Source organism: Capricornis sumatraensis, chromosome 13 (genome assembly GCF_032405125.1).
Source record: "Capricornis sumatraensis isolate serow.1 chromosome 13, serow.2, whole genome shotgun sequence".
NCBI classification, from domain to species: domain Eukaryota; kingdom Metazoa; phylum Chordata; class Mammalia; order Artiodactyla; family Bovidae; genus Capricornis; species Capricornis sumatraensis.
The window spans coordinates 26,768,273-26,781,084 of record NC_091081.1 but is presented as its reverse complement, the minus strand read 5'-3'; the positions used below and the strand labels follow the sequence as shown (position 1 = coordinate 26,781,084).

General features: G+C 33.9%; 1 protein-coding gene across 1 annotated transcript in view; it reads right to left on the bottom strand.

The window, feature by feature from the left end:
* The window catches only part of REV3L (REV3 like, DNA directed polymerase zeta catalytic subunit), a 175,314-nt gene that overhangs the window by 84,096 nt on the left and 78,406 nt on the right, over positions 1-12,812 (bottom strand). The window contains exons 6-10 of the mRNA XM_068985110.1: positions 9,564-9,658; positions 8,892-8,996; positions 7,832-7,916; positions 7,596-7,744; positions 732-851 (exon numbers count right to left, since the gene is read on the bottom strand). Coding sequence (XP_068841211.1) covers positions 732-851; positions 7,596-7,744; positions 7,832-7,916; positions 8,892-8,996; positions 9,564-9,658 — 554 coding nt within the window. The remainder of the gene's footprint in view (positions 1-731; positions 852-7,595; positions 7,745-7,831; positions 7,917-8,891; positions 8,997-9,563; positions 9,659-12,812) is intronic.

Sequence of the window (12,812 nt, the reverse complement as noted above, 5' to 3'; positions counted from 1 at the left end):
TGAATTAATCTTCCACTCAAATGAAAATGTAAACAACAGAGAGAAGATACTGTGGAAGGGTAGGATCACATCTAAAGCTATACCTCATTTGATACAGTAAAAATGGAAAAACAAAGTGAGCAAGAAACATAAAATCATTACACCAAGCAAAACAAGATGCAGGAAGTTCAGTGATATTTCACTTTTTGCAATGAAAATTTAAAAACATTTCTGAAAAAGATATCAGTAATTTAGAGTAAATTACTGAAATGAAATCTAATAAATGGCTTATAATATTAATGAAAATACATTTATGGAAATATAAAGATACTCAGAAATAACTGTTATATCCTATGCTAGTCAAGAATTAATAGCTTGAAAGGTGTTGTCCAGGGAAATTTCTGAGACTTATTAACAAAGAATCAATCATAGTATTTTATTAATGTACTTAACTTTGAAGAATTTTAATTCAAAATAAACACATTTCTCCTTAAAGCAATACAGTTCTCTTCCAACCAAAGTGAAGTTAAGAAAAAGAGAATTATTTTCTTTTCCAACTATTTAACAGAAAAAGCTGTATGGAAAACAAAAAAAGAAACTACACTTCTCAATGCAAGATTTCATTCTATACTGAGTAAGAATTTATTCAACATGCAACTTTAACCTCTTCAAATAAAAGAAAAAATACTACCTGATATGTGCACTTTTGTTGATTTAACATACTGAAAATTTATGACAGAATAGTTGCTTACAGAAAACTGGTGACTCACTCAGTCTCTGGGTCAAAGGCTGAAAAGTCTGACTGTTTTCCATGAGGTTCAAAATCGCTTCTTCATTAATAAGAGCTTCCTCCACTTTGGGTCTAGTGTGACCTTAAGTGGACAAAGAATACAAAAACATTAAGGTAAATGACCTAAATCTGAAATTGCTTACCATTTGTTTGAATCAGAAAACATTACAATGTAAACCTATTTAAAATTTTGAAGTGTTAGTGATATGTTAAATAAAAACATAATAACCTTAATGAAAGCCACAGGAAATCTAACCAGTCACACAGATAAAAAAACAAAACCCTGAAACTGTGATCACTAAATGTTTACAACCTCCTCACTAAATCAAGTATCTAGTTTGTACAGTTATATTACCCTGATAAAGTCACTGCACATTAAAATCTGTAAAACAAGTTCTCAGAGGGAAGTTCATAGTGATATAGGCCTTCTTTAAGGAAAAAAAAAAAGTTGAAATAAGCAATCTAATCCACTACCCAAAAGAACTGGAAAAAGAAGAACAAACAAAACCTAAAGTCAGCAGAAGGAAGGAGGTAATAAAGATGAGGGAGGGAATAAATAGAGAGAGATTCAAAAAACTAGGAAAAACAAAACAAAACAATGAAACTAACAGCTGGTTCTTTGAAAGGGTAAACAAAATTGACAAACCTATGGCCAGGCTCACCAAGAAAAAAAGAGAGAAGACCCAAATAAAGTAAGAAATCAAAGAGGAGAAATCACAACTGATACCACAGAAACACAAAAAACTGTAAGACAATACCATGAACAATTAGAAAATCTAGAAGAAATGGATAACTTTGTAGAAACATACAGCTCTCCAAAACTGAATCTAGAAGAAATAGATCTTAAACAGACCAACCAATCACTAGAAATGAAACAGAATCTGTAATTAAAAAAAAAAAAAAACTCCTTACAAACAAAAGTCCAGAACCAGATGGTTTCACAGGCAAATTCTACCAACCATACAAAGAAGAACTTATACTAATTTTTCTCAAACTCTTCCAGAAGACTGAAGAGGAGGGAACACTTCCAAAGATAGGCTATGAAGCCACCACTACCCTGATACCAAAACCACACAAAGACACTATCAAAAAAAAAAAATTACGGGCAGTATCTTTGATGAATATAGATATACAAACAAAATATGAGAAAACTGAATCCAACAACACTTAGAAAGATCATATACCATGAACAATAAGATTGATCCCAGGGTCAAAAGTATGGTTCAACATACATAAATCAGTCAATATGATCTACCACATCAAAAGCGAAGAAAAGATAATAATCATATGATCATCTTAATAGATGCAGAAAAAAGTATCTGATAAAATTCAACATCCCTTCATGATTAAAACCCTTACAAAAGTGAGTATAGAGGAAACATACTTTAACATACTAAAAGCTATCTATGACACATACACAGCCAATATAGTACTCAATGGTGAAAAGCTGAAAGCCTTCCACCTAAAATTTGGAACAAGACAAGGATGCCGACCCTCACTTTCCTTCAACACAGTATTGGAAGTTCTAGCAACACCAATCAGACAAGAAAAAGAAAAAGTATTCAAATTGGTAGGAAGAGGTAAAACTGTCATTATCTGTAGATGGTATGACATGATATATAGTAAACCCTAGACTCTATACACAAACTACAAGAACTGATAAACACTGCAAGGTAGGAGGATACAAGATTAACATACAGAAACTTCTTGCATTTCTTTACACTAACAATAAAATATCAGAAAGAGAATGTAAATGAATGTCCCTTTTAAAATCACATTAAAAAGTAAAATACTTAGGAATAAACCTCACCAAGGAGGTTAAAGATTTATATGCTGAAAACTATAAAACATTAATAAAGGAAACTGAAGATAAATTAAAGAAATGGGAAGATATCCCATGCTCTTGGATTATAAAAATTAAATCTGTTAAAATGGTCACGCAGCCCAAAGCAATCAATATATTTAATGCAATACCTATCAAAATATCCATGACTTTTTCTCAGAACCAGAATAAGCCTAAAATTTATACTTTGGATATAGATTCTGGATCTCCTAAAAGATCCAGAATTGCCAAAGCAATCCTGAAGAAAAAAAAAAACAAAGCAAGAGGTATAACTCACCCAGACTTCAGACAATATTACAAAACTACTGTAATCAAAACAGCATGATATTGGCAGAAGAACAGACATATGGATTAATGAAACAGAATACAGAGCTCAGAAATAAACCCACACATGTTTCCCCAGAGGGACCACTCTGTTCCCCACCTGGACTACTCTGTACCCCACGTGGATACTATTTTTCTGCTTCTGATATTCAGACTTGAAAATCAATGTTTTCAACCCAGGACATAGCTAGAGTGTTTAATCAAGATGAAAGAACAAAGAAGAAAACTACAAAAAAAACAGGTCATCCCAAAGCAAAAAAAAAAAAAAAAAAAACCCTAAACTGAGATCAGTGAAAACAAAGCAGGTTTTAAAACTAATTACAAAATAGATAAGACTGACAAGAATGATCCCAACAAAAGAGAGAAAGAGTAAATAAATTACATTAGAAATAAAAGGAGAAGTGCTAAAGGTAAGAGAGATATTAAAGGGACACTATGAGCAACTTGATACCAAAAATATGGAAAACTCAGATTAAATGGGTAGTTTCTTAGGAAAAATATATAAACTGTGATTCAAACAAATAAAAAACTTGAGTAAACCTGTAACAATTAAGGAAGATAAATTAATAGTTTAAAATCCACATCCTTTATTTCTCCCATGGACTCCAGGCTCCTCTGTCCATGGAATTCTCCAGGCAAGAATACAGGAGTGTAGCCTTTCCCTCTCCAGGGGATCTTCCTGACCCAGGGATCAAACCTGGGTCTGATGCTTTGCAGGCAGATTCTTTACCATCTGAGTCACAAGGCAAGCCCTGACTACCCTCACCCTCACATAAAAATCAAGCCACAAAAAAACCTGTTTAAGTCTGAATGGTTTTACAGATGAGATGTATCAAATCTCTAAAAATAGACTATATCAATCCAATAAAAATTCTTGAAAGGAGAGGTGAAAAACAGGAAAAGCTCTACAATGCATTTAATGGAATTAAAGTATGAATACATCTCAATTCCTGGAAGGAAAAAAAACCCTAAACAAAATTATTAGCTAAGTAAATACAGCAATGCTTAAAAAAACACACATTATAACAAACAAGGATTTGTTTCAGGAGGGCAAGGACAGTTTAACATTAGATATGTTATTAATGTAACTACCATATTAACAGAGTAAAAGAGAAAAACTGATTATGTCAATAAATTCAAAAAGAAAAATTTGGTAAAACTTAATATCCATTCTTGCTTTTAAAAACTCAAATTTTCCTTAGCAAGCAAGAAATAGAAGATTTAACTGCTATTTAATAAACTGATTAAAATTTATCTACCAATATCCTGTAGTAAATTTCATCATTAATGATGAAATACAAAAATATTCCCTTTAAAGCCAGGAAAAATGTTTTTATGATTTCTACTTAACATTATTGTAGAGTTCTTAAGCAGTGCATTAAAACATTAAAAAAATATAAGGATGGGAAGAGAAGTAATAATTATTTTCTGATAATGACTCTACACAGGAAATTCAATGAAACAGATAAAAATTATCAACACTAATAAAAGTTGTTGGATATAAGACTGACACACAACGTCAGTGAAGATCCTAATATCATCAATTAGAAGTTGTAATTTTTGAAAGATAAATTTACAACAGCAACAATTATGAGGCACCTGGCATATATCTAACAAAAGATATTAAATACTTTTACCAAAAAACCCACAAAGCTTTACTGAAAGACAAGGAAGAAGACCAAATAAACTGAGAAATATATCATTCTTATAAATGAGATAATCTGGTATACAGAAAGATTTAAAATATTTCTAAATCGGTCTATAAATTCAATAATTTTCCAATAAAATCTCAACAAAGTTCTTTTCAGAAACAAGACAATCTGATCTTATAATTAACATGGGAGAGCTTTTTAAAAGATCCAAGAGTCATTAAGACAATTTTGAAGCTATTCAGAAATCTGCCCCTGACATATATCCATACTTACAAAGCAACAGTAATTACAACGGTATGATATTAACATGGGAGAACACAACTGAGGTTGGGGAATTCAGTGAAAACAAACTTTTTTCAATAAATGTGTTGGAACAACTAGCTCTTTATACCTAGAAAAAACAGATACAGTAAGATCCTTACTATGTACACAAGTAAAATGTAGGATGAACTGAAGACCTACATGTGGAAAACCAACTGTAAGCACACATAAACCTTAAGGATGAAAATTTTCATTACAGCGGGATAGGAAATGACTTTAAATCAGGCACAAAAACCAAACAGTAGAGGGAAAAAAATCTTAAGTATAATGCTAAAAAGACATATAAAACACGCTTTTTAAAAAAAGGGAAGAAAATGGGAAAAAAAGACTAAAAATAAAGTTCAAGTCTAGATAAAGAGAAAATATCTCTACAATAAAATAACTAACAAGGGCTTGATATCTAGAAAATACAAGGAATTTCTACACATTAGTAAGAAAATGATTGATGCAATAGAAAATGAGTGAAGAACATGAATAAGCAATTCTTAGATAGACCCCAATGCTTATAAATATCAGTAATCAGGAAATGCAGATTAAACTATTCAGATTCCGAAGAATGAGAATGGCAAAAAATTTCTGCATCTCACACTATCAAATATTGTTGAGGATGTAGGGAAGTAAAAGCTCTAACATTCTGTGGGAATATAAACTTAGGTATAATCATTTCATAGAGCAATTCTGTAATAAAATGTGACAGTTTTATTATTAACATACCTCAAAATCTGAAAAACTGAGCACTAAAATGGAGCTTTTAAGGAAAATTAAACAGTAAGACAAAATTTATGCAACTCTGTAATGAGAATACTGACAAAATCAATAATTGGTACCCGAGGAAATAAACTGCTCAGTCAGGCAGGCAGCTCAGTGTGGCTGGACACTGTCATAGTAGATATTAAAAATGCACAGGAAATAGTAGTATGGAAATTCTGGGTACATTTTGATTAGGATGGGGCTAGCAGATGCTAAGACAAAGCAAATCAAAGTAGAGCTCTGATCCAAAAGGCTGCCATTAAAGTACTTGGGAGAGGGTGTAGCTTGCTCTGAGTCAGAGGGCACAATGCTAGGATGCAACTGTTAGGGAAGGAGGAAGCCCTAGATGGATGTAGGTGCTCATTTCTAGCTGCTGTTTAATACAGTCAAGAGTGCCTCTGCTGCCCATGCAGCAGTGAAAAGAGGGCTCTTCCTTTCCTACTGAAGGTTGGTCATTCTACTCCTGCTATTCTGACTCCCTTGCCTAGAAAAACTGTATGCATAAAAAACATAACTTCTGAGTAAAACTTTCATTACATTCTTAACTACCAACCATGTAAAAGCTAACTGCATTGCAGAAACCCTGACAGAATAGATGCTATCTAAGGTAGAGGTTAATAATACATACACCCTAAGACTTGGCAAATTATACTTTCATATGTTTTCTGTAGAGAAACTCCTGCACGTGGCCACAAGGTGACAGAGGTGACACTGCTAACCATACTGCAAAAGTGAAAGCCATCTAAGCGCTGTAGAGAGTCAGATAAACTTCAGTCTCACAAAAGAGTGCTCATCAGCAGCTAAAATGAGGGACCAACAAACATGTAAGAACAAGAACAGATTTCAAAGCTATTACTGCTGACACAAAAGATACTCAGCATCATTATTAATGAGGGAAATGATAACTAAACCATAACGAGATGCCATTTCACACATACTAGGATGGCTGTATTAAAAAAGACAGATAATAACAAGTATTAGTGAGAATGTAAGGTCTCTGGAACCCTCATATACTGCTGATGGGAATGTAAAAGTGCAGTCACCTACGAAAACAGTTTGGCCGTTTATTAAAAGTTAAACACAAATTTATCAAATGACTCAACAATTCTCTTCCTTGGTATCCACTCAAGAAAAATATATATCCACACAAAGACATAAACGTTCAGAACAGCATTATTCTTAAGGGCCCAAAAGTGAAAAGAACTCAAATATTCATCACCTAATGAATGACTCAATAAAATAAATCAGTACAAGGCAATACTATTAGGCGATAAAGTGGAATGAAATACTGATAGAGATCTACAGCATGGGAAAAACTAAAAATGTTATGCTAAGTAAAAAAGTGCAGAAGGTCACATATTTTATGACTTCATTTACATGAGTCACCCAGGAAAGATGAATCTTGAGAGACAAGAAAGTAGATTAGCGGTTACTTAGGGCTGGAGTCTTCTGAGGTGAAGGAACTGTTTTAAAACCGAATTACGGAGATGATGTTAGTACAACTCTGTAAATTTATCATAAATCACTGCATTATACACTTGAAATGAATGAATTTTATGTCATATAAATGATACCTCAATTAAATTGTTAAAAAAATATAATGTTGAATGAAAAATGCAAGTTGCTTAATCTATGCTAAGTAGGACACCATTTATGTAAAATTTAAAACCTAAAATAATAGTATTTGTTGTGGACTTACTTATGTAAGAACGTATAAAATCATACATGGTTTAACAATTTGTATCAACTTTAGAATGATGCTTACCTCCAGAGATTAAGAAAAGGTAAAAAGGAATGAGAGGTTTTTGCTACATCAATGATATTTAGTTCTTAGGAAAAAAAAATGAGCTAACTCAACTAAATACTATTATCTCAGTGCTAGATACACAGGATGTCTATAATGGTATTTTCTGTATGCTTGCAGGAAAACCCTTACCTTTGCTCAACTCTGCATCTTTGTGGACTTCTATCATATTAGCTGGTGTACACGGAAGAATTTCAGGAGACAGAACCTCAGAGTGCAATGTTAATTCAGCAGAGAACTCCTGGGATCCATCGCTGTAGTCCACAGATCCTGATAATGTTCTGCTTAATTAAAACATATCCTTTATAACAAACTATATAACAAAGCAATAAAATTAGTTCTGAGAGCTATAATAAATAACCACTTACACAGAGAAATTGTTCTCTTTGAGAATTTCCTGAAGTCTCTTCTGAAAATTTTTTTCACTTTCTGTTGCTGGCACAAACCTGCGATCTTTGAATTTTAAAAATTCATTAAAAAATGTAGGCAGCAAATGAATGAAATAGTTTCCTTTTTCCTAGAGTACCTTTTTAAATGGTAGCAATTTCCTATATTTGACACATATAACACCACCTAAAAACAGTCCTATTATAAATCAAACAAAAAGGAAATGGTTGTTACTGAAGCTATAAAATTAAGCACTTAAAGTCATTCCAAGATTAAGTTCTATAAATTAAAAACAAAAACATTATTTTCTATCTAAAAATGTTATCATACACCATGAACCTAGAAATTTTCCCTTTATAAAATATTTCTATTTTAAAAGGCATAAAAGGCATTCAAAATTTATCAAAGGATTTTTAGTGTCCATGAGATTATAACACAAATTTTAATTGGACTTCAGTGTAGGCTTACTACTGTATTTCAAATACATTTGCCTTTTAAACTGTCTTCTCTTCTTTTACCTTTATTTAATAATTTGTTGTATACATGGCATTAAAAAAACTTTCTTCCAATTCTTTTTGAATGTATTAAAGTTTAGTAACAAATCAAATGAGTACTTTCTTCAGAGATGTACAAGTTAATCAAAGTCAGAATTTATGACATACCCAGAGAAATAATTTGGGGACAGAATTTCATGGGTTACATTTTCAAAGCTTAATGAACTAAACAGTGTTGGGATTCATGCTCTTCTGTAAGTATTCTATAGCTCATTTGGAAATGCCAAGGTTAAAATATACTAGAGAATGAAAAAGGAGAAAAGGGTAGAATGAAAACCAAGGCCAAGAAGATGTCAATTTCTTATGAGACACAATGAGTGACACTTTGGATGTGAAGAATAATGAGAATAGGAAGAAAAATATGTAGAAAATTTAAATGTAGTCTGAAAAGCAAAATCTAATGTCAAGGTAAAAATTCAATGGCTTGTACTTTTTCATTTAAATATCCAGCTAAAAAAATATCATCACAGTATTATTAGGCTTGTACCTTGCGATTCAGGTTGACTAATTTGAGAAGTTTCATTTCTATTTCTTCGCCGTTGCTTTTCATCTTCCCATATGGCCTGTAGACCAGGGTTTCCACCAATTTGAGCTGTAAGCACAATAATACTTCAATACGACAAGGGTCAAAGTGAAAATTCTTGCTTAAAAAGAAGAAAAAGCCATACATTAAAAAAAAATAAATGCGTCCCTTAAGGAAAAAAATTACCTATTCTGTGTAATAAAACAAATTATCCCAATCTGCATTTACTATATTACTCCCATTTTAGTTTCCTTACTAGTTCCCTAAAACCCTAGCAAGTGAGTAAGATTCAAACATTTGATGATAGTCAACAGACCCAAAAGTCCCCTCCCTGGTACATAATCTGAAAATAAAAAAATTAGCAGGCAGAGCATAGTAAATTATTTGATAATGGCTAATTTATCTATTTAGTGTCACACTTACTTTAGGTTTATGTCTATACAAACAAACTCATATGAATGAAGCATAAATGAAAAAATTACTATCTCATCAGGGAACAGAAAAAAAATCTTCATAATATTTTACATTTTCCTTTAATTTCACTTTCCTAGTGATATTTTCTTCCATACTTCTTCCATTCTTTGGTCATGGATTTTTAAAAATAAAACTATACATTAAGAATAACTGTGTATATACCTTCAATGTCCAACCGATTTAAGATATCAGCAGCTACAGCATCCACTTCTAATTCACAAGTACTTTGTGGTTCAACACCTTCCAGTATTAAAGAGCTGTATTAAAGAAGTATCAAAAGACACAATAATTATGTAGGAGAACATTTTCTTAAGATTTTTCTAAAATGATTTTTCATGTTTAAGGGGTAACCAGAAAGCCAGTGACTATTTATCATTGATAACTCTACAGAGATCTTTCTGGGATCATTTTACATACTTTGGTTCATTATATTTTATACAAAAGGAAGGTACAGGGCTTCCCTGGTAGCTCAGTGGTAAAGAATCTGCCTGCCAGTGCAAGAGACACGAGTTCAATCCCTGCTCTGGGAAGATCCCACACGCTGTGGGGCAACTAAGCCCGTGCACCACAACTGCTGAGCCCGCACGCCCTAGAGCCTGTGCTCCTCAACAAGAAAAGCCACTGCGATGAGAAGCTGTAACTAGAAAGCAGCCCCAGCTGTCTGCAACTAGAGATAGCCCGTGAAACGACAACGACCCAGCACAGCCAAAAATAAACAATACATAAAATTATATAAGTATGTAAAAAGGAATATACAATGGTTCAGCAGGTGGGTCATATCCAGAGCGAGCTGGGTTAAGACAATAGAGAGACAAGAGAGGGGACTCACCAAAAACCATACACCTAATCAATTACTTGCCCAGAGGCATCTATCTCAGCAATTATTAAAAGATGGCCTTTAAAAATTAAAAAAAGATGGTTTTTAAAAATTAGGAAGAAATATATAACAAGAGTTGAGGGGAGATAAACCTATTGAAAAGTGAGCAAGTGATATTGTTCTGTCTTCAACGACTACTACTGAGCTGGGGAATGCTTTAAAACTTTCCCTAACATGACAATTGTGAAACCACCCAAGTCCAGTATTGGGATCATAGCTAGGAAAAGAGGTGATGTCATAAGGTCATGTTTTAAGAAAAACATTAACAAAACTCACTCTCCATTGTCCATACCTAAGAAATAAGTTTATTTTTTTTAATTAATTTATTTATTTGAAGGATAATTGCTTTACAGAATTCTGTTCTTTTCTGTCAAACCTCCACATGAATCAGCCATAGGTATAAATTTTGATGGAATATAAGTGATTACTTTGTTAAAACAAAGAATTTTTACAATTTATCTATACACATATATAGATACAGACACAACACACATATATCTTTTTACCACTGAGGAGGGACATGTTCGTCAAACTATCACAGTATATCCATCTCTTCAACTTTCAGAAAAAGTAATTAGCAATACAGCTTGTCTAATTTAACAAAATAAGTTATGCCATGAAATAAAGTATCAGATAAAATAGTTTTGGCCAATAGTTTTCTCCTTTTTATTAAAATGTTCCACAATTTTGAAAGAATTATGAATTCCAAGGGTGAATTTTCCAGTAGATGATTTGTGACAAAGGGAGGAAATATTTAAAAATGCAACTTCACAGTAGAAACTTACAATTATTTCTTGCCCTTATTAAAAACTACTTCAGACATTCAGAATAGGAATTACTAGGGAAAGGATATTGTTGCTGTTCAGTCACTCAGATCTGTCTGACTCTTTGCGACCCCATGAACTGAAGCAAGCCAGGCTTCCCTACCCTTCACCCTCCCCTGTGAATGAGTTTGCTCAAACTCACTCAGTCGGTGATGTCATCCAACCAACTTGTCCTCTGTCATCCCCTTTTCCTCCTGCCCTCAATTTTTTCCAGGGTCTTTTACAATGAGTCGGCTCTTCCCATCAGGTGTACTGGAGCTTCAGCTTCAGCATTAGTCCTTTCAATGAATATTCAGGGTTGATTTTCTTTAGGATTGATTGGTTTGACTCTCAAGAGGGACTCTCAAGAGTCTTCTCCAGCACCACAGTTCGAAGGCATCAATTCTTCAGCGCTCAGCCTTTTTTATTGTCCAGCTCTCACATCCACACATGACTAAGCTTCCCTGGTGGCTCAGACGGTAAAGAATCTGCCTGCAATGTGGGAGACCTGGATTCGATTCCTGGGCTGGGAAGAACCTCTGCAGAAGGGCGTGGCAAGCCACTTCGGTATTCTTGCCTGGAGAACCCCCATGGACAGAGGAGCCTGGTGGGCTATAGTCCGTGGGGTCGCAAAGAGGTGGACATGACTGAGTAAGCACACCATGTATGGACCTTTGTAGGTGAAGTAATGTCTGCTTTTTAATATGCTGTCTAGGTTTGTCATTGCTTTTCTTCAAAGAGTAAGAATCTTTTAATTTCATGGCTGCAGTCTCCGTCCACAGTGATTTTGGAGCCCAAGAAAATAAAGTTTATCACTGTTTCCATTGTTTCCCCATCTACTGGCCATTAAGTGATGGGACTGAATGACATTTGTTTATAGAATGTTGAGTTTTAGGCCAGCTTTTTCACTGTCCTCTTTCACCTTCATCAAGAGGCTCTTTAATTCTTCTTTGCTTTCTGTCATAAAAGTGGTGTCATCTCATATCTGAGGTTATTGATATTTCTCCCCACAATCTTGATTCCAGCTTGTGCTTCATCCAGCCCAGCATTTCACATGATGTACTCTGCATATAGGTTAAATAAGCAGGGTGACAACATACAGCCTTGATGTACTCCTTTCCCAGTGTGGAACTAGTTCATTGTTCACATCCGATTCTAACTGTTGCTTCTTGACCTGCATGAAGGTTTCACAGGAGGCAGGTCAGGTGGTCTGGTATTTCCATCTCTTTAAGAATTTTCCACAGTTTGTTGTGATCTACGCAGTCAAAGGCTTTAGCATAGTCAATGAAACAAAGGTAGATGTTTTCCTGGAATTCTCTAGCTTTTTCTATGATTCAATGGATGTTGGCAATTTGATCTCTGGTTCCTCTGCCTTTTCTAAATCCAGCTTGAACATCTGGAAGTTCTTGGTTCACATACTGTTGAGACCTAGCTTGAAGGATTTTGAACATTACTTTGCTATCATGTGAATTGAGTTTAATTGTGCAGTAGTTTGAACATTCTTTGGCACTGCCCTTCTTTAGGAATGGAATGAAAACTGACCTTTTCCAAACCTGTGGCCACTGTTGAGTTTTCCAAATTTGCTGGCATAGTGAATGCACCACTTTAAAGCATCATTTTTTAGGAAGTAGTTTTTAGAAATTAAAAAACTGCTTTCAGTAAATAGAAAAAAAACCTAGAGGGGTGGGATATGATTGGAGGTGGGCAGGAGGTTGAAGAGGGAGGGGACAT